The sequence below is a fragment of the Morone saxatilis genome, unplaced genomic scaffold, assembly GCF_004916995.1.
Source record: "Morone saxatilis isolate NCDOM2014 unplaced genomic scaffold, NCSU_SB_2.0 Contig5, whole genome shotgun sequence".
Taxonomy (NCBI): Eukaryota; Metazoa; Chordata; class Actinopteri; family Moronidae; genus Morone; species Morone saxatilis.
The window spans coordinates 17,006,671-17,030,305 of record NW_023340095.1 but is presented as its reverse complement, the minus strand read 5'-3'; the positions used below and the strand labels follow the sequence as shown (position 1 = coordinate 17,030,305).

General features: G+C 41.0%; 3 protein-coding genes across 6 annotated transcripts; 1 reads left to right on the top strand and 2 right to left on the bottom strand.

The window, feature by feature from the left end:
• Window positions 1-31: 31 nt before the first annotated feature.
• On the top strand, window positions 32-3,075 carry zgc:172067 (S-adenosylmethionine-dependent methyltransferase domain-containing protein). Its single transcript, XM_035676064.1, has 5 exons — window positions 32-90; window positions 1,138-1,270; window positions 1,463-1,626; window positions 1,698-1,815; window positions 2,572-3,075. The coding sequence occupies exons 2-5, from the start codon at window positions 1,150-1,152 to the stop codon at window positions 2,967-2,969; spliced, it is 801 nt and encodes a 266-aa protein (XP_035531957.1). The 5' UTR covers window positions 32-90; window positions 1,138-1,149; the 3' UTR covers window positions 2,970-3,075.
• Window positions 2,958-7,598, bottom strand: LOC118338752 (rhodopsin kinase GRK1-like). The gene is made up of 7 exons (XM_035676063.1): window positions 6,816-7,598; window positions 6,061-6,188; window positions 5,133-5,290; window positions 4,957-5,040; window positions 4,722-4,846; window positions 4,423-4,624; window positions 2,958-4,291 (listed from the first exon to the last, which is right to left on the bottom strand). Exons 1-7 carry the CDS (start codon window positions 7,509-7,511, stop codon window positions 3,999-4,001), a joined length of 1,686 nt encoding a protein of 561 aa, XP_035531956.1. The 5' UTR covers window positions 7,512-7,598; the 3' UTR covers window positions 2,958-3,998.
• Window positions 7,599-9,681: 2,083 nt separating this feature from the next.
• tfdp1a (transcription factor Dp-1, a) lies at window positions 9,682-17,280 on the bottom strand. Of its 4 annotated transcripts, none has more exons than XM_035677011.1 (12): window positions 15,922-16,062; window positions 15,022-15,107; window positions 14,788-14,854; window positions 14,435-14,556; window positions 13,126-13,247; window positions 12,862-13,027; window positions 12,573-12,719; window positions 12,404-12,472; window positions 11,655-11,806; window positions 11,284-11,450; window positions 10,486-10,561; window positions 9,682-10,367 (listed from the first exon to the last, which is right to left on the bottom strand). In XM_035677011.1, the coding sequence occupies exons 2-12, from the start codon at window positions 15,031-15,033 to the stop codon at window positions 10,229-10,231; spliced, it is 1,239 nt and encodes a 412-aa protein (XP_035532904.1). In that variant the 5' UTR covers window positions 15,034-15,107; window positions 15,922-16,062; the 3' UTR covers window positions 9,682-10,228. The 4 variants fall into 4 exon arrangements, with proteins under 4 accessions (XP_035532904.1, XP_035532905.1, XP_035532907.1 ...); XM_035677012.1 differs by lacking the exon at window positions 15,922-16,062 and adding an exon at window positions 17,141-17,280 and having other exon boundaries at window positions 10,229-10,367; XM_035677014.1 differs by lacking the exon at window positions 15,922-16,062 and adding an exon at window positions 15,491-15,509 and having other exon boundaries at window positions 10,229-10,367.
• Between the last annotated feature and the right edge of the window lie 6,355 nt (window positions 17,281-23,635).

The window sequence follows — 23,635 nt, the reverse complement described above, 5'->3', positions numbered from 1 at the left end:
GACGATGCTGCTTCTATAAACACAAGAACACAGCAGAGAGACGAGCAGACACACTGGGAAAAGGGAAATAGGAGACCACGCTTCATACAGGTATGTTTCAGACATTCTGAGTAGACACATATTTAAAGGCTTTTTGTGTTTTTAATTTTTCAGTGGATTGTCACTTTCATACTTCAGGTGACAGTAATTGTTTTTAAATGATATCAAACTTTATCCTTCATATTTGCATGGGGATCCAGCTGAATGTGATGTGCCTCTGAGTTAAAGAGCAACCCAGTGTGTCATTTGTATCCTTGTTTGTTAACCTGGGGGTTTAACCAGCTTCTGGGCTCCGGACTGGAGTCTAGTGGCAGTCAAAGGGACCAGTGGACTAAAACTAGTCCGTTCTGAACCCATTTCAGCTGTTACTGATCTTAAAATAAGTCACAGACACACAAACCGTTTAACAAGCACATTCAAAATACACAATGTCTAACCAGAGAATCATCAACAATGCAAACGTTTGTTATTATATAAATAACTGAAAAGATATGCAGCTGACCAACAAGGTGGATACACTGAACACATATACTGCAGAGCATTTCAGTTATGTGAGACTGATTATTATAACACTTCTTATAATATAATATTAGAATTATTATATAATAAGGTTTTGATATGTTGCTCAGTGGGTTTTAAGAGGTAGAGTAAAAAAAATTTCATATAGTAAAACATACAGTATATACATGTCTGAACATTTGCTGTTATAAACTATTTAACATGTTTTGCTTAAATCGAAAAGACGTGCTATATATAGCTATTTAATGATTTTAATGGAAAGCTTGTTACAAACTGGAAGTGTTGGGTTTGAAAGAAGTGTGTGTTTACCAGGCAGGGAGAGTTTTAATGAGTTGCATTATAGGAAATGTAGGGTCCTGGTTTTTCTTAACCTTGACCCATAATGGGGTGTATAAGACGGCCTCTGTTGCACCAATTCTGACTTTTCTTTTTTAATCTGTCTCTTGTAAGCCCCCCAGCTTTTAGAAGTACAATACTACTAAAGTTGGAGTGCCCCTTTAACATGTCTTGATTGTAATCAAAAGCCACACTGTAATGATACTCATGTCACAGAAAATGCTACTACTTTTCCTTCAACAGTCTTTAGTGGTCATGGAGAGATTGTCCACAGTCAGCCAACCCGTCCCACAGAAGCATCTTGGAAATAAAAAGGAATTGGAGGACACAAAACAGGATGGGAAACTAAAGGTGGAGCAGGGGACCACAGATGAAGGTAATTTTGGATTGAAAAATCAAGAGTATGTCACTTTAAATTGCATGTATTGTATTCTGTACTGCCATGACTTGTCTAGTTTCTGTATTGCAGATGGAAAATCATTCAGATTTTTTCTCAAAGTAGATTTGCCACACTGATCTTTTATGCCGAACTGTAACCCAACTATTCCTCTAACACTCTCCTCTACAGCGTTAACAGACCAAAAGGTGATGGCAGGAGAGGCTTTGGACAGGAGGAACATCTGGGAGCCAAGTGTTTACTACGCGCTGGGAAAGGAGTCTTTTTACTTCGCTGGTCATGACATCAGCATCCGCGAGTCTATGGATACTTATGGTGCTCTGATCTGGCCTGGGGTATGACCTGCCACTACTGTATGTGTCTGTGCATACCTGGTTAATGATGATGATGAGAATTTCCTTTGCAGGCAATAGCTTTGTGCCAGTTTTTGGAGAATAACCAGCAACAAATGAGCCTGATGGACAAAGCGGTGCTGGAGATTGGAGCTGGAACCGGCTTGCTCTCAATAGTGGCCAGTCTGCTTGGTAAGTCTATGATAATGAAGTCCATTTGCACTTAGCACAATATGTGCTGTATGTATGAAATAATAACTTTCACAAGACACCAGTAAGTCTTGACACTGGAGTCCTGAGTACCAACATAACTCATACCGGGCTTTGTGCCAGTTTTAATGCGATTACATGGAAATGCCGACAGAACAGTTGTGATTGTGGTGCCATTGTTTATTCCCTTGGGTGCATACGTATGCACTGAATATTTTACGGGTATCTGCTCATCTTTTGTCCAAAATGTATATTTTGGCCTTACGGAAACATCAGAGGGTCACTTAAACACTGGGATTCATTATCTGAGGACCATGACTTTCCACCCACACCAAAATTTTTGCATCACAATCAGGCCAGTAGTTGTGAAGATATCTTGAGAAACAGAGTGATTATTGGACTGATGTGGCCTCCTTTGGTCTTTCCATTAATCATGCAGTGGAAACATAAGTATAATTTTATTCTCTATGAAATAAAACATCTATTCATACTGTTATTTTACTGTTTTTTAACAGTATTTTTGACCGTTTCCTTTATAATCTCTTCATTCAGATTCATCTTCACAGGACCACAAATGTCTGCTCAGAATTGCATGGCAATCTATCCAATAGTTGTTGTTCATGAGTGGTGGACCAAACAACCATCAGACCGACATTGCACTACTAGAGCCACGCTGTTATCGTAGCTATAAAGGTGTCTTTCTGTCTATCAGCTGCCTTATTCTGTGCTCTTTTCCAGGTGCTTGGGTGACAGCTACTGACCTGCCGGACATCTTGTCTAATCTGACCTTTAACCTTCTCCGGAACACCAAGGGCCGGTCGCGCTACACCCCTCAGGTGGCTGCTCTTACCTGGGGTCAGGACCTGGGGCGTGATTTTCCCTACCCGTTCTACCACTATGACTATGTGCTTGCAGCTGATGTGGTCTATCACCACAACTACCTTGAAGAACTTCTGGAGACCATGCATCACTTTTGCCGACCAGGAAGTCGAACAACGCTGCTGTGGGCCAACAAAATCCGGTTCCAGTCAGATCTGAGGTTCACAGAGTGCTTTAAGAGCAGTTTCGACAGCACGCTGCTTGTTGAGCTCCCACAGCAGGAGGTGAGGATATACAAGGCCACAGCAAAGGTGTGACAACGGAGGTGGAGATTTCCTGAGATGTTCAAAGGGTTTGTGTTTAAATTTTGAGGAAAACAGGAAAATTCCATTTTTATCTTGCTGATTTAAATCCATGTAGAGAAAAGTCTGGTTTTGATGTGACATTCCTGGAAAGTGCTATAACTGTGGTCAAGCAGAAATGAAGCTCCTGATCAAATTTCCATTTCAATAAGCTATTTTATTTGCCAGTACTTTTTCATACATTTAATATTTCTGGATTTATTCATCTTTTGCTGTTATTAAAAATAAATTGATTTGCTGGTAACATTTCTCTACATTCAAATTTGTCTCATAACAACTACACTATAATACATAAACCTTTGTCAAAGGTGCTCTGCTCTTGGCTATCCGTGCAAAGAGTCAATTATGAACCATAAGGTAAACATAAGAAAATTGTTTTCAAAAAGTATGAAACTTTGCGTATCTGGAGTCTTAGCTTTTGGTATTTCAACATCAGCAGTTAATTTAGCTATACATAGTCAAACTAAGGGATAGTAAACTCAAAAAGAAACAAAATCGATTTCCATTAAATGGCATACACTCTATAGGAGCACATATGCAATAGAGGGAAATTAACATTTTACATGTTCAACATGTGACTGTCACTTAGCACCAGACATACCACATAACTAAACCCCTGCTTAAAAACATGATTTTTAAAATGCATTTTAGATCTAAAAGCATTACAATAATTTAACACATTACACACAGAGAAGAGAGTGAACAGATTGAGAGACAGAAAGAAAGAGAAGATGAAGAGAGAGTGTGAAGGGTGCGGTCGTAGGATACAATGTCAATACATTTCTGTTTTTTTTCTTAACTCTTAAATTCCAGGTTGAAAATCCACCTCCATTCTGTTCTGGTTGTTTCCTGCATTCACTATTAAACTTTTAAAGTCTCAAACAGTTTCAACTCTGCCATCAGAGTATTTGCATCTTCATGTTCTGAAGAACTACAAGTCTGCACACTGGATGGTTGATGTAATTTCAAGGTGTTTCAATTACTTTACGATGTGCAGCAGGTCGATGACTTGGCTGGCTGCTCTAGAATGGACTCCCTGCGAAGGTCATCGGGGACGCTGCCATTAGGACCCCAAACGTTGAGCTCTCCATAAATGCCTGTCTCGATCATCTCCTCTTGCCAGGGGATGGGGATGTTGCCTGAGGAAAACTCATCAAAAAAGGTCTTGTCAGGATCCTCCAAGGCCACTCCCTTCACCGAAGAGAAAGCCCCAACGTCATCCAGACTTTTAGCGTACACCACTTTAGGGTCAGGGACAAAAGGAGGGGGCAGAATACCTGGAGATGGGAGAAACAGACATTAAAGCCATTTTCAGGGTCTAAAAGGAAATATAAGCTTTTTATTTTGTTAAGTTATTATAGATGTTACACACAACCCAAGATAAGAAAGTATAGGAAATAGACTGCACCTGCATTCAGTTTCCTCCAGTTGAGGTTACTGAAGAATGGGTGTGCTCTGAGCTCATCACAGCATCCGTTCTTAAAACCCATCCTTTGGTCGACCTCTTTGGCGAGCAGCCCATCACAGAGCGACTTTGCGTGCTCGCTGAAATTGTCTGGATACTCCACCACTCGTGTCAGCATGCGCTCTTTCATCTCCTCCCGTTCAACCTGAACAGGGAACAAACATTCTTCATTTGCATCATCTTATTTCTCAAAGTTAGCCATTTTTGTTGCAAAGCTCAAGGTTCAATAAAAGGAGGCTAACCTTTTCCCCTCTGTTTCTGAATGGGTTCTTAGCAGCCATGAACTCAAATAGGGTCACTCCCAAAGTGAAGTAGTCGACCGACATGTCATATTTCTCTCCTTTCAGCATCTCTGGAGGCATGTACCCTGCAAGAGCAAAAGTCAAACAATGGGAAAAGAAATTCTGATTAAGCATCTCAGCAGTAAAATTACACCTCTATGTAAGAAACTACTCTGTAGATACAGATGAGGCCCACCTGGTGTCCCAGCATATCCTTTGGTCATTGTTTTGCCTTCTTTTAGCTCCACAGCAAGACCCAGGTCAGATATACGCACATTTCCTGGTCGACAACATAAAGACATCTTAATTAGCTATTAATTACACATAAACGATAGCGGTTTGTTGTTCCAGTATTGGCTAAAACGTGATTACCATCATTATCAAGCAGCACATTTTCTGGTTTGAGATCTCTGTAGATGATTCTTTTCTGGTGGAGGTGCTCCAAGCCTTGGATGATCTGAGCTATATAAAAACAGGCTCTGGGCTCCTCAAACCCTGGGTTGCTCTCATCCACCAGGTAGATGTGGTACCTTCAGGGAACATAGAACAGGTGAGCTTTTTGTCCCGTCATGCGTAAAAGGTATGTCATCTGCATATATTTGCAGCATTAAATATACACAATGTGCCAATATGTTGTTGTTACGTGGGTTTACATCTCACAGCGACTGAAAATATTTTGATAATGTGACTTTAAATGACAGATTCTTTTTGAGGAACCACTATGGGATATACTTGTGATCAAAATGAAGTTCTAGGCCTATGTCTCTTGAGAATAGCAGCTAACATTTGTATAAAGCATGCAGTGTATATTCAATAACTGACTGTGAGCGGGTATCTCCTCTCATAAACTGTAACTCCCCTCTCCTCTTGTTTTTCCNNTACCCACCTTTCAAGTAATTTCCCCACGGGGATTATTAAAGTATTTCTGATTCTGATTCTGATTCTGATAACTGAGTGATATACCGTCTCTAACACACATGAAACTGCCCCGTGTCTGTCTACAGACACGCAACAGTTCAGCTGTTAAAAGCAACCAAATGTGCATAGTATTACATTAAATTCATCCCACTGTACAGACACTGTAGTTAGGGATTTGCACATTTGGGCGAGTGTTAAATGTATTTCCACTTTGGGAAACATTAAGTAATCTCTCTCAGTCATCAGTCTTTTGGTTGACCGCACACCTGTTGGAAAATTACACAGGCTGTGAATAAAATAGTAACATAGAAGCACAAGGAACATGAGCCTGAATCTGTTCGTTTGTGCTTTGAAACATGAGTTTTTCATAATGTGAAGTTACTTGAGGTCTCCTCCATTCATGATGGTCATGACCAGACAAAGTTCGTCCTTTGTCTGGAAGGCGTACGCCAGTGACACAATGAAGCGACTGTGAACCTTCTCAAGAATCCTCTTCTCCACCATCGCCCCCTACAGGAGGAAATTGGGAAAGGCAGTTTTGAAAAACATTGGTACAGAGGCATAGGAGAAAAACTAAAGGGAATTTTTTTTTTGCCGTCGGGCTGAAGAAGAATATATACATGCCATTTGAAAAAAGAGATTTAAGTACATTTCAAAGAATGACCTCAGACAAATCAAGGGCAAGATATAACTGTGCCAAGAAGTTCCATTCAGAAGAGCTTTCCACTAAAGCTCCCAGTAATCACTCTATCCCTGTCTCAGTTGTTTAATACTGCAGGGTAAAGCCAAACGAGACAGAGGCAGGGACAAAGACGATTAGCACCATCGCAGGGCACTTTCTCTGGAACATAAAGCCAACAAAATACCTTTATTAATCAAATCATTGCATGCAATTAAAAGAGCCTTCCGTTTCTATTAAATCTAATGCACGGAAACGCAACAACCATAGTCCTGCTGTGGGCACACTGTATAAACTGAGGCTTTCTTAAGTAGAGCAAGGGCCATATTTTACATTTAACATTCAATTATTTCACAAGAAGAGATCTACTTTTCATATATTTACACAGAACTTATTCTCACTGCAGGCTTATCAATAAAAGGCACAAATGTGTCAGACACTAAACATATTGTTCTCACCTCATAGCCTTTCCTCTTCTTCAGCCTCTTCTTGTTGAGTTTCTTACAGGCATACAGTTTTCCTGTGGCTTTCATCTGACAGGCAGACACCTCTCCAAACCCACCTTTCCCCAGCACACGGAAGTCTAAGAACCAGTCCGCATCCATGGGCTGCATCTCAAGCCACTTCCACTGCAGGTACCTCTTCAGAAACAAGCTCTCCATGAAGAAAGTATAGGGGGCTTCCCGCAGATAGTTCAACGTTGTAGTCAGTGCTGCGGAAAACAAATCATCGCCCGCAGCCTCCAGGCCTTCCTTCACCTTGGCTATGATGTCTTCAGGCAGGAACGGGCAGTAGTATTTGGCAGAGGGTTCCATGTACCGCTGGACAATCTTTGAGGACTTCTTTGCCCTGTCAGAATCCTCCGCCAGGTCATAGTCCTCGATGTCTTTCCACAGACGGCAAGACCCATGATACTCTTGATTTGCATTCAAGAATTCCCTAAAGAGGCGTTTTCCGATAGGCTGTTCCCTGCAGACTGTGTCAAAGTTCAAATCCAGGGTATCCCTCAGGCCCTCACACACAGTGATGTGGGGCAGTTTGAGGCGAGAATGGTACTTCTTATCCCGAGCTGCTGCATTAGAGCCATCAATGCTTCCACGGGCATTGATGTAAGCAGAATTCGCTACCACTGTGGTCAGTCCTCCAATATCCATGTTGAGGGTAGGTGACTGTTAGGCAGCGCAAAGAGGAGACATTGCAAAGAGAAAACAGAATAAATGCTGCTTACTAAAGTGCAGGGGTGAGGCAGTAAAAGGATGAAGCAAGGGGGAGACAACGGGAGACGGATCACGGCGTAGTGGCAGAGAAATGGGAACTGGAGATTGGCGTCTCAACTAGATCCCAGCACACTTTGAGCACTGTACCACCCTCGTTCACACACACAAACACACACACACACACACACACACACACCTGAGTCAACACCTTGCGGTAATCCATTAACACCCTAATGCCCCAGACAAAGTGTGCGAGCACATGCTGGAATAGAAGAACACAGGCAGCATATGCAGCTGGAGTATCACCAGTCAATCAACTGGGAAATCACAGTTAGCAGTGGAAAATTCATGTAGAAGCTAATCAAGCAGTTGCTGGATATTAAAAGCTAAAGTCAGATTGGAAAAAGCAATCATGTTTGTGATCAACTGGGAGGCCTACAGATAATCTCAATACATTTGAATGAGTTTATAGTTTTAAAATAAATTTAATTCTCATTTAAATAAAAAAAACTTTACATACTACATATTACTTTGTATGGAAAATAAAGAATTATTGGTTGCTGTAATCAATCCTCCTGTCCACATTTGCTGCACAGAAATCTGGTCAAAAATCAAATTCAGTGTAAGTCCACAGTCCACTTTGTATGCAAGTCAGTATATTATTATTATATCTCATATCATATATATAGCTGAATAACCGAATATATAGAACGAGGTCCGTGCATTTTGTCCTGCTTAAATTTAAATTGCCCTAGGAACAGATCTCTTTGCAGCCAGCGTGGGCATGAGGAATGATTACAGCCACCAATAACTCTTTAAAGGTACTGTGGGTGGTCAGTGGTCAAGATTTTTTTTAATTTTTTTTTTTTAAACAAACCTTCCTTTCAAACATGTGCAACTGAGGGGAAAAGGGAGCTTAAATGTCGTGCATTGACACGTTTTGCTGCCTTAGATCAGACGTATTATGCAAACAGCTCCCAAACCATCCAGTGCCTGCAGCATGTGCTTCATTTGGGCCCTTATCGGTTCTCCATGTCAAAAACATTTGGACACACCTAATTTAAAAAAAACAGGGCCCCGTCTCAATGTCAGCAACTGCACTTGTAAATACGTCTGTACATTAAAATTGTAATTAAATGCTGACATTATGGTTGCATAATATTAGGACCAATGGCATGGTGAGTAAAGGAGCATATAATCAATTGTTCTCACCTCATAGCCATCTTCTTCTTGACTGTCTAGCACGTAGTTTCCCCGTGGCTTTTCTCTGACAAGCAGACAGACGCTTGCCCAAGCCCACCTTTCTGCAGCACAGGCAAGTCTAGGGACCCGCCTTAATCCGTGGGTCTTTTTCTTTTTTTTTTTTTAAAAGAACCACGACTCCCAAATCAGTTCAGTTCTCTTGAAAACTGAAACATCCCTTTACCAGGAATACATCTGCTGGGACAATTTGTAAAAAGCCTTAGTTGAAATGGAAAAATAAACATTTATAATCTTGAGAGGTATGACTTCTTCCAGCTAATTATAAATATTCATTGCTTCGGGCTTGACACAAATAACCCGGTTTCTGTATAAACCCCACATGAATTATCAATACAAAATTATTAAAACAATCTATATTTTAATTTGCAAACTTATATTAGATTACAGAAAAAGTATTTGGAGAGTCAGTACATGTGTTGCTAAGTTTTAAAAGGGAGATCTTTGAAGGGAGTACATAAAGACCTATGCAACCACATTTTTTCTTACATCAATAATTTTTGAAGGTCTATCTTTACACTGGCCTCTAAAGGATACTATAAGCTACAATCGTCGTAGGATTCATATACGTAATTCACAAAAAAAGCTTATTTACCTATTAGGAGCCTGGGTTATAAAAGTCTTTACCTTGCTGGTGCCATTATTTTGTAAACACTACCAAGGCGTTAACAGGGCGGTGATGGAGAATTCCTCAACTCCAGAATACAAAATGAAACAAAACTAGCAAACAAGATCAGGAAAGCAGCTGCCTACAGAACAGAAGGAAGCCAGCCCAACACAATGGGGGATAAGAAACTATCTCAAAAAATTATTGCCCAGAACACAAAATAAAAAGTATCAACACATGTGATGGAGCCCCATCCTGGGATGCCATGGCAACTGTATTAGGCCATTCAGAATCCATGGTGTTGCACTAACACAGCATGTTAAAGGCAAACACTTTGGCCATCTTGGAACATTTTGATCATCATCATGTTTGCCATATGTAATTGCAAAATAATAGGAATAACTATTCAAACAAGTACATTATACATTCTCCAACAGCAGTAGGTTTTACAGAGGTTTCTTTTTAGTGGGATGGCTTATTGAGAAGTGGATTAGACATACAAAGACTCCAGCGTGGTGGCCGGGCCACAGACTACAGTTCCCTTGGACGACACCTCCCCCAGAGCTGTGGTGCAGGTGCACGTGATTCAGGAGCAGAAAAAAGATAGGTGCAATATACACCTCTGTTCTTTCAATATTCATCTACACCCCTGAGAAAGCCAGACAGAAATACAGGCATGGGAAACAGGGGAAAAGGTTGAAGAAGCACACACAAGAAAGGGACTAAATTCCCACGGTGAAGGTGGTTTGAAGGACTGTGCTTGTTGGAGTGGCGTGGCGTAGACAGGTTAGTCTTCATCATCATTCTCATCATACTCGTCCTCGTCATCATCATCCCCCATATAAGACACTGGAGTCTCGACGCGAGACCCGCTGTAGTGAGAGTCATTCGAGCTGGAGGCCATGGTGCCATCAGTGCAGCCATCACTACAAGGAGAGGAAGTTTGAGTAAGTTAAATAATAAGTTAATTAATGAGGTGATGGAGCATAACAGCATCTGCTTTCTGTCACATCCACAGGTTGAGTTACAGGTTAGACCTCTCACCTTGCAGGGTAACGGGCTCCATTGGCAGAGGACCCTCCAGTGATGTAGACGTTACTGATGGGACCCTTTGCCATCTCTGGGAAAAAGAAAATACATCAAGGTAAAGAAGGAAGACTGATGAGAAATGAAGTCATCACTCTCTTCTGCGGTCAGCCTCGCTGAATATGCTGACTGACAGGTGTCGTACAATGTTTAGTTAACATCCTGTTAACATTATCCTCTCTAACTTTGTCTACGTTTGTCGTTCACAAAGTTAATCCAGCCAGCAATGGAAAAAATCTCAAATATAAATTTAAAGGCATCGTGTATCAGGTTATCCCACGATTAAGCAGCCAGGAGTGTCTTTCTTCTCTCTTCTAATAACAACAACAGTGTCTTTATTTATTTGAAATGATACCGATATGTCTGCAATAGGGCAATAATATCGGCAGACCAATATGTCGGTCATGCTCTACATAAAGCTTCTTCCTTCAAAACCTGTGATTTTGTAATGTATGAGTACTCTAACCAGTTGACTGTGGTTGCTTCCTTTTTTACTATTCATTCATTTGCATTTTTTAAAACTGATCCACTGACCAAAAAAATAAATAAATCGCTGAAAAATGTTCTAGACCACAACAAACAAGCACAGTTGTGGTAGTGTCTAAGGCTGCACGAGGCTTTCTATTTTTCAACAAGAAAAAGGCTTTTAATATAAAACAGGAAAATGGTTATTTAGCTTGTATTAAAACTACTTTATGAGCAACTGACCAATAACTCAAAATGAGCGTGTGGTTCACTAGGGGCTGTGGCACTGACCTATAACGTAGGGCTCCAGAGCTTTCGGCACCAGGCTACGTGCAACCTTCAGATCCTCTGGAGAACACTTTCCCACTTCCAAACCACAGGCCATGCCCATACGTTTCAGCACCTCGATGTCGTCGTGGATCTCAAACATGCTGTCAAAATTGAACAAATACTCGAACCTGTAGATGAGAAAGAGGAGAAACAGGAAATGGTGAATTATCATTTTTCCCCCCCAATTTATTCCCAATAGATCTTTAAGGAGTTTTTACTGAAAGACTGTGCTTGAGTGTATATTCAGTAGAATGGTAAAGGTTATGAGTACAGCACAGGATGGTGGAGATAATGTTGAACTTTAAATGCTGAAAATGAAAACCACCACATACTTGTCATTAGAGATGCTGCAGTCGATGACAGTTTTCTTGCTGGTGTTGACAATAATGAAGGGAAGGTGGATGATGGAGTTGGGAGGTGGAGGTCGGTTTGCCTGCTGCTCTGTCTGTCTGTTCCGCTGAACCAAGTTCTTAAAAGCTATTTGCTGTAAGACAAGATCGCAGAAAGATGAAAACTTTGAAGCAGCTGCAAGAAGCCTTCAGTTTAGATTAAGAGCACATTCATCATTTTAAAAAAAAAAAAAAAAAAAAAAACATGTCTGCTACATTCTTCACAATGTTTTAGCTGGATTTATACTCCTGCACTACTATGTATATACAGCGTATCACCACGATAGCACTAATAGATGTGATGTGCATTATGAAGCTGTATTAAGTAACTGTTTGTGAATTCAGTGACTACTTTATTAGGTACACTCTAATGCAATCCAATTCTTATCTTTTTTGTCCACCCTATTTATATACATGTCAACTATAACTGGTTGACAATGTTTATTAGGTACACCTAATATTAAATAATGCACGTAATAACAACAATAATATGTATATTCTTGTGCTCACAGACACCATGAGAACAATGGTGCTTTACTGAAGGGTAGAAGAAAAAAATGATTATTTAACTTTCCTGATGTTGTTGGTCCCAATGAGTAATCATCCCCAGCAGAGCTCCCATCATAGCTACAGAGGCTACACGTGAAGAAGACCATCCTGAACACACAAGTAGGCACTCAGTATGTTCTCACCTGCAGTATGAGCTCCTGAAGCTGTGATTGTTTCTGCTTAATCCTCTCCAGCCGCCTTTGTCTCTCCACCTACAGTTGAATAAAAAAGGAATAATGATTAAGAATTATCAACTCTCCACCTTATCTCCAACACAAGCTACTGTAACAGTGGTCTTCACGGTGTTTCTACCTCGAGGTTTTGGCACTCTTGCGCTGAGTTGGTGGGAAGGCCAATCCATTTGATTTCTTTTTTCTCTTTCGAGATAATGTTCATGGCCATGAGCACATTGAGTGCATCGTACACACGCCGCCGAATGTTCTTCTGGTCATACACATGCTAAAATGGAAAGACAAGATTCAAATTATTAACAAAAGATTTTAAAGAGAATTGTAAAATCTAGCACTATACTTAACAACAACAAATGGTTCTGTTCAGTGTTAAACAGTTTTGCATCATTGTGAGAAAATGCAGCCCCCACCGAGTCATTGGGTGACATGTGGTTGTCTGAAGAGCTGAATTCTGCGACCAGTTCATCTGCCACTTCATTGTAGGTGGTTACTCCTTTCTTCTGCACCTTCTCACACACTTTCATGGAGAAATGCCTCAAGCCCTTCCCGTTCTTTTCCCCTTTCTTACCACGTTTTCTGTAGACAGGACAAATCCCACACATTCAAATTTTCACACCAAACCCAATGTTTAACATGTCAAACTTACATATGGTAAAAACACTTATAAACTTTACCCTGATGACCAAGGAGAAGCATCAGATGGTTGACTCTGAGTGAGGAACTGGGAACTCGGTGTATGTGGACTGTTTACCAAAATGGTATTGGATACCGTAGGCCTCTGGGGTGTTCCAATCACCTACAATGGACGGAGCAAAAGAAAGGAAACATCAAACCCATGACATTAAAACAGGTTCTGCCTGTTGTAATCATTCCTCCTGTTCAAACTGGCCAGTAAAGGATCCTTTCCTAATGCACTTTCAATATCAGTGATGTGGGACAAAATCCAGTGTCCATTCTGTGTAAAGTTCATCTAAATCCAATATGAGGCTTCAACATTTGGAAGGATTAGGGGCGTGGTTTGCTCGCTTTAGTCTTCTCAGGAATTGCATCCTCTGCTAGCTCTTTGCCAGACGGCTGGTGTTCAGAGACCAGAATAGTCACTAGTTATGGGAATGATTTTGACCTTCACCATGGTGGAACCTGGTGAGACACCCCTTCCCCTTTCAGAACTCTGCAATTATCTATTTTGTCTTATTGACACAGAGACAGGTTGATGTCTTCGACAGCTTCACTGATTTCTGTTTGTTTTTTTTCTGCTGAGCTCATAATAATTGGAACGCTGCATGCAGTTACCCTCAACTACAAACTACAATTATTGATTAGTCCCTTAAATTTGTTTGGACGTTTTTTGAATTTCGGGTTGAGCAGAAGCAGGACAATTCTTTTAATGGGTAACTCAAAAATATCTCCCTTTGATTAGCATTATTTAAGGTTCAAATGCTCAACATATTTGGATTGTGCTGCAGAAACAGCCACATGCACTTGGTTTTATAAAGTATTAATGGAGGAATAACACATTCCATTAATTGATTCATCAATTATAGGTTATGAATATAGTCAATGATCGATTAAAGAAATTGCTTGAATTGTACATCCCCAATAGTAATATGAAGCATCTAGAAGATAGGTGATCTATTCCTTCACTAGGGTGATATCTAAGCTGATTCCCGTTATGTATACATTCCATGTATATAATGGGATGATGGGTGTAATCCTGCTGACTGTAGAGTTGATAAGCTTAGGATCAACTGCCTCCACCTACCCTCCGCCCGGTCACCTCACAATGATAAATTAGGGGCTTACACAACAGTAAGACACAGCAGAGAAACACAGCAAGGAAATCTATATACACATGATTCTGTGTGCCAACAACACTTTAGAAAGAAACGTTTATATTTATTGAGAGATTCTAAACTATCAAATGTGGTTAACAAAGATTATTACACAATACACAGTGTGTTAGTTGTGTGGAGGATCACTCACCATGTGTGGCACATGTTGCATGTGTGCAGCAATGTTCACATTGGATGGCCCAAGAGTTTTGGGTAGTAGCTGTTTGGCCACCGGGGCAGCGGTGGGCTGGACAGTAACCAAAGATAGGACACCTAATAGAAGATATGAGAAGATCAGTAATGAAAGGAGCTCTTGATTGATACTCCATTGCCCCCTATCGTTCAACTACGAGCACATAGGCCTACACATGAAGAAAGTGTGTTTGGAAACAGGGTTTCCTTTGTGGAACAGGCAATCAGTTAACCAAGACTGTATGTAACGTACAGAAAATGCTGTGAACTGTGTGCAACTGCTGTAAAAAGGAAATTACTAGACACGTTTACCTTTGCTAGGGCTCAGATTCTGATCGATGAAAACCTTCAGCTCTCCATTTGTTTCAATCAGACCAGCCTGCAAAGGACAACACCTTAATGTACTCCAAAAGTGACAACATTACATCCAGAATAACAAACATGAGGTTACAGGAGATGTCTGAAGTTACAGCAACCTGTGCTTTCACCTAACATCAGCTACAACTAAACTACTGTTTCAGCTAAAATATGTAGAAAGCAACTTACATCTTTAGCCATGATCCCAAAGGACCGGAGGAGTTGAGCTTCAGGTTAAAAAGAAAATGTTCTTCTGTTCGTCACTATTCAGACTCCTAAAGACAGAAAGGAGCAAACTATTAAGTGACAGTGCTAAGTTTCTAATAACACCCAAACATCACATTATTTCCATGATATGTCCCGTGCTTAAATATAGTTTATTGTTAATAGTGTAAAAATTAAAGTGCAGTATTCCTGAGGCCCATTTGAACAGCTTGCTGCCAGCACACTGTACAAAGCTACATCACTCACGTTAGCTTGAGTTACCGGGTATTCTTCTTACAAGACTAAATCTGTGGAAAATGTGTCATTTTCGACCAGTTTCAACAGTCTGGTCCTTCAGGAGGCCTTTCTGAATGAACCGTGTAAGCAGAAACCCGTTTAAAACCACCTCTTGATGCTCACAACTTTTACTACGCTAAGTGTGCACAAGGCCTACTTCAGGTACCGAGCACGTCCGGAGGAGAGGAGCCGTCCAACTTCTGCTACAGGTCACTCAAACATGATAACTTTATCAACACCGGCGCAAAACTATCCGTGTGATTAAAGCGAGAGCACCACACGGCCCCGGGTATCACTGCCGCATGCGGTAGTAACATCATTCATGTTGCACGACGAGAGCAATGAACAGTCTTTTGTTGAATGCAGCTAGCTAACTGTTACCGCTAACTGTTAGCGTCAGATGCAACTTGCTGGCGTTAGCTAGCTAGTTAGCTTGTGCACGTTTTGAAAGGATTCACGTCAAATTTAACTATTATTGTTTCCGTGCTGCAGGTTACAAACAACGCTGAGTACGGGTTGACGTTTTAGAAAGGTGTGTGCATTTCGCACGGTTGAATGAAGAGAATATAGTGGTTATTATGCACTTACGAGTGCACTCTCCTGTTTCTTCGACGGCTGTTGTTGTTGGCATTTGAGAATGGAGGAAGAGGAGGTCTAAATCCCTACCAAACAGGAAACAAACTGAGAAATGTCTTAGTACTTTTCTATAATTATATACTTAATTCAAAGGATCAAATATTTTATTAGTGTTGAGTATTTAGCTCGAGTTTATTTTTTCTTGCAGCTCCCGTCTTTTGTCACTATACAGGGAGAGATGTCGGGATATTTGCCTGTTGGTGGAGAACTGAAGCTGTATAAAAAGTGATCGTTTTCAATGGAAGGAGGACGAACAGCTGAAAAAGTAAACACGAAGTTCACAATGAAATAGAAACAAGATGTGTTTGATTCAGACCGAATTTAATGATGCATTTAAAACTGAAATCCAAAGCATTTACCACAACTTCTGTGATGCCGGTTACTTACTGCTAACGTTAATTAGGTTATTGATGTTTATTTAATGACAGATGGATTTCTCATTGTCAGTTGGGAATCAGTCAGCAGCAAACTGAAACTCACTGCCTGTCGCTGTAAAGCTACACTCAGAAAACCCTCATTTATTGTTTATTATAACCAACTAAACATCCAACTAGCCGGATTATTATATTTAGAATAAAATACTGACCCCTACGATCACTAACGTTAAATTAACGTTAGTTAACGTTAGTGATCAACCACTGAACGCGCATTTTAAACGTTTGTTTTCATGACGTTTCCGAACACTGCCGTTGGTAGAAGCAGTTAAAACACGTTAACGTTTAATAGCACACGAGCGCAGTGCGTTAATGGGACCGGTCCAACCGTCGACCGTTACGTTAAAGTAACCGCTGCTAATGACTCCGTTATCTTTTGCTACATACGGTATGTTAGCAACTGCTCTTCGGATCGATTAAAGTTAACGGCGACTACTACTTCGCTAACTAGCAATGCCTAGTGAGTATTTTAGCAACGAGCTAACTCGCGATCACGGTTGAGAAGCCAGGAGCACCGGCGCTTTGTTAGCCAACCGCCGATACGCTAGCTAGTGGTTAGCTTGCGGACGAGCCAGCTAATCCACAGCTGTCACCCACAACACTGCCACAATGAGCTGCACCTGTCTGCTGGCTGTACATTAAAAACACACAACAACTTGTAAAACAGATATCTAACATCAAGAAGTTTATTTTGCGGCAGCTGGGCAGCGAGCCACAAGTCGATAAATGTGGCTTACCGGTGCACTTCACAAGTTAGCAAATGGTTTGTTAGCCTCTTTCTATCCACCCTGTGCTAGCTGTGCTACAGCAGCGCGTCTCACAATCTGATCTTGGCGGTGTCTCGCTTTGGCGGTGTCTGATTGGACAGCATCGATGAGACGAAAGCAAAACAGTCAAAGTAGTTCATGCCCACAACCTGCATCTCTCGGGATTGGTGGATACCAACCAGCTTCAAAGATATCTCTACCGCCATCTGCTGCTCAGGAGTGTTCATTTTACTCGTCGTGTGTTTCTCATTAACCCTAAACTAACTAACCTTACATTAGGGTTGTATTGCTGTAGCCACATTTAATATGAATGGTTTCAATCAGCTTTAGGAGGAGTTTTAATTCTACAATTACACTGAAATTGACTCATTTAACTCAACATTTTATTCATTCATTCAATTAAAACTAAATAAATGTGCAGAATTATATTCCTGTAGTTGTGGTGAAGGCTTTGAAACTGCCATAAACCTGGAAGACAGTCATGATAGAAGACAGACTTAATAGAAAACATAATTGATTATTTAAATGAAAGATAAATATGTAAGAAGAAAAGATAAAGATTTATGCACCATTAATTCATACCAATGTCTTTCATCCACCCACATGTACAACAATGGCAGCAAGATGTCATGTAAACAGCTGGCAGTATTTTTTTTGCCATCATTAGGCAAAAGGTCATCATCATAATCTTTCAGCACATATTGTAATTCAAGTGATCTTACAGAAAGACTTCTACTTGACATTGTTTTCAGGCCTTAGAAAGTCCCTGTGATGGGAGACTTTGGCCAGTTACGGATCGTTTTAGTTCACATCTGCTGTTCTACAAATGCAGATGTGCATCCATATCCCTTCAGACAGTGAAAGCCCGATTCAAAGACAACCTGTCCCCACACCACAAAGAGCTTCAGGCTCCTTATGATCGATGCACTGTGAGAGTCATGTTCTTTGATTTCTCCAGTGCTTTCAACACCATCCGTCCGGCTCTACTGGGTGAGAAGATGACTGTGATGCAGGTGGAGGCCCCCATCGTGTCTGGATTGTTGACTAGCCTGACGGCATGACCACAGTACGTCAGGCTATCAGAACTGTGTGGTCTGACAGGGATGGGTCAGCACACACTGGGGCCCATACGCTCAGGGGACTGTCCTCTCTCCCTTCGCTCTTCACCCTTCCCTTACTTCAGACTTCACACTATGCACTGTGTCTTGCACACCTTCTGAAGTTTCTGACTGGACTTCTGACAAGTAGTTTGGCTTGCATTGGAAAAGGGGGTGATGAGAGTGCTTGATGTAGGAGGCTGTTTGTGGGAACTTTGTCAACATTGGAGTGAGCGGGCAACCAGGTGTGAGCTGAACCATCTGCAGCTCAATGTGACAAAGACAAAGGAGCTCATAGTGGATCTGAGGAGGGCGAAAACACCAGTGACCCCTGTTTCCATCCAGGGGGTCCCTGTGGACACTGTGGAGGAATATAAGTACCTGGGGGTGTACTTAAAACCTTTCTACTACAAATGGGTTCTTTTAACATAATATGAGTGCTTTGCAAAATAATCCAAGAAGATTTCTTTATAGTCTATAGAAGATTTATACTGAAAATGTACAGTTCAAAAAGACATTTCTCCTTTTCTTGCTCACGTGTTAGTGCCCAGCTGTTCCTTTTACAGAGATTATATTCAGTCGCTTCTCTTGTTGATCTCAAAAGACAAGGCTCTCCACCTAATCTATACCCAATCCTAAACTTGCCTCATACTTCTGGGGTGTAAATCTACTGTCACAAACTAATGTTCTGCAAAAAGATCTCACCTTGTATTGTTCTGCATACTTTGACAATCCTGTGCTTTATACATTTTTTGTTCCTATTTTTTTTATCAATTATCAGCTTAATTCATTGAAATTGGCATAGGTCAAACCTACACTTTATTACACAGTAATGTCTTCCTTCTCTCTCTCTGACTCTCTACCAGCAGGTAACTTTTCTTTCTTCTGTGGAGACAGAAGCAGGCTCCTTAGATCTTCTTCAGCTCCATCTTAGCTGTGAACTCTGCACTAGGTTTACAGTCGAGGATATTAGGAAAATAAAATGTTATTACTCTCTGGATAATATCCTTTATAGTACACCGTATATATACCACTTATTCTTTACCTTGTGATAATAGTTGACGAAAACTAAAATTCATACTGTCACAGTAAAAATACCTATCAGAGACAAAAATCCATTTTAATTGACTTTACCCTCACACGAGCTGCAACCCCAAATATTCTCACATGTACACCAAACTCAGTAACTTACCATCCTAAATATTAAGATCACTGAAACTGAACATAGATATCTGGTCAGCAGATACAAACATTCATGGTGACTGCATGCAAAAATAAACAGATGAGCAGCAGTGCCATCTTTAAACCTAAAGCATTGCTCTTGCCATATGTGGGCTGAGTGTCAGCTTCATCTCCACATGATGTTTGACAGCAGGTGTCACAATATAGACATTGAGACAGGAGATGTATTCAAACATTAAAATTAAAAATCATCTAAATTATGTTTATTTAGACATTTCTCTAATCTTTGATTAAATATTGCATATATAGTTGTACCTTTTCAGGCATCTAAAAAAAGATCAAATTAAGCATTTTGAGAAGGTAAAACCGCTCACAATTTAAGGGGTCACATATTCTTCATATATTTATATATATTGTCAGTTGTCACTTTATTGTGTATAATAAAGACTTTAATGTGGTCTGGGGTGTTATATTTAAACATACTTGTTTCTGCATTGTGTGAATATAGTGGGAAATGTCAGTGTGAGTTTTTAATTTTCGGAACAACATTTTAACCATTCGGTAGTTAATAAATTGCCATCACTCTCATCTCAAACAATGATTCATTGTCTGGATTTGTTGCCTATATGTATGTTATATTCAAATAATTTTGACTTGGTGTAATTATTTAGGCTTTCTCATTAACCCTCAGTGATCACAGTATTATAGATTACGCCCCCTGATTATGACTCTGGATTAATAGATCATTGCTATGCCATTAATTTGTTCAATTACACATGATGTTTTAAGGTTCAGTGCTGTAGTTTCCACACGTCCAACCTACATCCACTAGTGGGCGCGCCTGTATTTGGTATAGCTGATCCCGGGCGGTGATCAATGTAAAACATTGGAGCATAAACTCACATTACCACCAGTACACAGGCGCACAGAGCTACAAGGACACAGAGCGACCTGTGCTCTACTCTCCTAACAAAACAGGGCGAGAGGATTCATTTATTCCGCTTCTTTTAAAGAAATATAAGAGGGATTGAGTGGAGCTGTCGCAAAGTGTCGTGAAGCAGCAGACGGCTGACGGCGCCCCCGTGCGGCGCAGCGGGTAAATCCTGCAGCCGGAGCCAGCGAACAGACGACCTGCTGGGTAAACAAGAGTGGATGCCTCGAAAGGCAGGAATGGCAACTTCGTCGAGGGCTAATAGTGAGACATTTCTACCTTGTCCAATAGAAAGATACTAGAGAGGCCGCACTACCTCTTGAGATTCGACAGGATTGCTTCGCGACTCAAAACGTCTGAGTATAATCGGGTGTTTGAGGAGTGAAGTGGAAGTAGCCTTTATGTTAGCTTAGCTCGTTAGCCATCCAGGGCCCATTGCCTTCGATTTTGCTTCTCGGATCAGCTCCGGGACTGTGTTGTCAGTTTCACAATCTCGGCCACTAAAACGTCCTCGGATCGCGGTCTCTGTGCAGGGCCCTGCCTCAAGCTGCAGCTAGGGTTCACATTTCCACACCACTGCCACCTTTTTTTTTTTTATTTTTTATCGCTTGTCGTTGTTTCCCCACAGGATTTAACCTCACATGTTACCAAAAGGACGGCGACACAGTGTGAAAAAAGGACTTAGACGGAGGTACGTGTTGTCTTTGTTGTCTTCTGTCTGGAGTATGTGTCAGGCTAGGTGGCTAGCTGTCCACTCTGGTTTCTTTTCATTCTCTATCTCGCAGTAATCTCTCCTTCACATAAGTTACTACCATTGGGTTTTCGTGTATTTGTGTGCTTTCTCCATTAGCACGAGTTCATCTGGCCTTAGTCACTTCAGCAGCGTTTGTGGGGCACAGGCAGACCGACAGACGAGCGTATTGTAATTGTTTAGCGTTGTAGAAACTATGCTTAGCCTCTGTTTCGGGCAAATACATCTGTGTGGCTCTTGTTTTTTGCTTGCCTAGTCAGAGTGGTTGTCGTTTCACACAGACAGAAAGACACACTGGGGTGTCGTTAGCAGCTCCTGTCTCAGTCGTACATCTTGAATTGGTTCACTGTTGCCATTTCTGTCACACCGTATATTTATCTGCGGCCGGCGCATTTCATAGTATCCGCATTGCCTCTTTCTTCTTGTCATTATTTGGTCACATTTGTGTTGTTCAGCCTTGATGCATGGGGATTTTTTTTTTCTTCCTTCAGGGTTGTCCTCTGAGGCCCCTGCATTCATGCATGTCATTGCGCAGCTTTCTCTGTGGCATCTGAAGGACTCTCACTCATCAGTGAGTTGTACCTAAAAGCCAAATGAAGCTTGTGGTTATGTGTATATATATGTGTATATATATATATAATACTTTCACAGTCTTACTAAATTCCTTTCTGGCCCCTGACACCATCAACCTCATCAGACCTGTCAGAAAAGTTGCAGCTTTAGGTCAAGTGACAGCCAGCATGTTATTATGATTGTACGTTGTGATTGGATAATGAAGTGACATTGCTTAGTGTGTTTTCTGTCTGTAATAGCATTACTAATGCAGTGCAGCGTTCAGTCATGAAGACCTGTGCAATCTAATGCAGTCAGATACAGTCACCATGCAGCAAACACCACCAGGAATGTTGTTGTTACATTTTACTGAGGCAGTGCCAGAGATGGAAAGTGAAGTTTGTAGTAGTTGATGTAGCTGTGTCCTGTATTCTTAAAGTCTTTATGAGGTTTGAAACAGCGGAGCCCCCCCCCGAAAGGAATACAATGCCTTCAATGCGGTAGTTTGATGTTTACATTTTTAGCATGTTTGGAAGGCTTTTGTTTATAAGAATTTTGATGAAGATAAAATTACAAAGGGATACTGACAGACTCTTTACATTTAGAGACTTTAGAGAGTTTTTTTTAAAGCATTTCTAAATTGAATGAATTATGAATTTTGTAGTTTCAACAAACAATGTGGATGGGCCAGGCAAAGTATTTATTAGGTTTTGTTCTCTCGTGTTACATCACTTGTGTATCTCCAGCTTGTACTCACAGACAGGAGGCAGGGTCGGTACAGTATGTTCCTAAATCACCTGCTGAAAAAACAAATGCATTATTTTGTTGTCTGATTACATATCAAGAAGTGTGGTTGGCGTGCTGCTGTGAGTGATATCACCATGTGCATATAGTAATGTCTTCACACTGTCCCTAATGTTACGTGACAATATCAGTGAACATCACTGCAGCTATGCAACCCTTTGTGATTAATGACACAGTGGTATCTGCAATAGAAATATCCACAAAACTTTCGCTCACTGCAAAGAAGAGCGAGCAAATGTATTTTATTTTGGAATCATACATATTCAACACATACAGTGTTCAACTGAGTGAACTAAAATACACAACTGGGATGTCCAAACCAATGTGCTGGATTGGTATTGGGGCAGATGAAAGCATCTGTTAATGTTTTAGTTTTAGCTATATAAAGCTTGATCTATGTCAGATCCTTGAGAATCTGAATCAGGTTTATTTCCAAGTAGGTATTTTTTTTTTTTTTTTATACATACAAGGAATTTGCCTCTGTATTTCGGTGCACAACTGTCACTATAAACTAACACCACTGTTGGCAGAGGGTGTAGTAAGCCATGTGCCTTCTGCAAATATACATGGAGTCTTAAGTCTTACCTAGCTTTTGCAGTTGCTTTTCTGTTTTAATCAGATTCTTTTGCAGTATTTTAATATTCTGTTGTTCTAGTTACATGTAGGGACACGTATTATTAATTGTGGTCATTTAAATATGTTGTCCTGGCTCGTTCACTTGTAACTCCTTTCGTTTCTTCTTCTTTCTCAGGTTTTGTGAGATGCTGCGGATGGACGTCTAGGAACTGATGCAAGCGCACTTGGTGTTTTCCCTTTGAGGACGGACCTGCCACCATGAAGAGTGAGGTGCCATCTGAGGCCCCCAGCAGACAGGAGCATCTGAAGGAGCCACTGGTGAACCCAGAGCCCATGGAGGCAGCCAAGAGCTTTCCTAACAACATTGAGGTGATTGGAAAGGCAGGCAGTGAATTTGAAACTGTGTGTGATACCAGGCACCTGCCCCTGAGGGACACTGGAACACACAGAGACTCAGAACGGAGCCTTCCTGGGCGCAGAAAAAGAAAAGGCCAACAGGCAGGGCCATCAGACTGCTCGCTGAAGGAGGGCCACATCAGTGAGAGTTCACTGGCCCCTCAGCGTCCGAGGGT

Bases quoted from the DNA above. Each gene is read 5' to 3' on its own strand.
- zgc:172067 (XM_035676064.1), top strand. From the start codon at position 1,150: ATGGAGAGATTGTCCACAGTCAGCCAACCCGTCCCACAGAAGCATCTT. The intron at 1,271-1,462 runs GTAATTTTGGAT...TCTCCTCTACAG, and splicing joins GCAGGGGACCACAGATGAAG to CGTTAACAGACCAAAAGGTG. The intron at 1,627-1,697 runs GTATGACCTGCC...TTTCCTTTGCAG, and splicing joins GTGCTCTGATCTGGCCTGGG to GCAATAGCTTTGTGCCAGTT.
- LOC118338752 (XM_035676063.1), bottom strand. From the start codon at position 7,511: ATGGATATTGGAGGACTGACCACAGTGGTAGCGAATTCTGCTTACATC. The intron at 4,847-4,956 runs GTGGGCCTCATC...TTGCTCTTGCAG, and splicing joins AGGATATGCTGGGACACCAG to GGTACATGCCTCCAGAGATG. The intron at 4,292-4,422 runs GTGCAGTCTATT...TCCCATCTCCAG, and splicing joins CTGGAGGAAACTGAATGCAG to GTATTCTGCCCCCTCCTTTT.
- tfdp1a (XM_035677012.1), bottom strand. The intron at 12,720-12,861 runs GTGGGGGCTGCA...TTTCCATTTTAG, and splicing joins ACATGTCACCCAATGACTCG to CATGTGTATGACCAGAAGAA. The intron at 11,807-12,403 runs GTGAGAACATAC...CTTGTCTTACAG, and splicing joins TTCAGGAGCTCATACTGCAG to CAAATAGCTTTTAAGAACTT.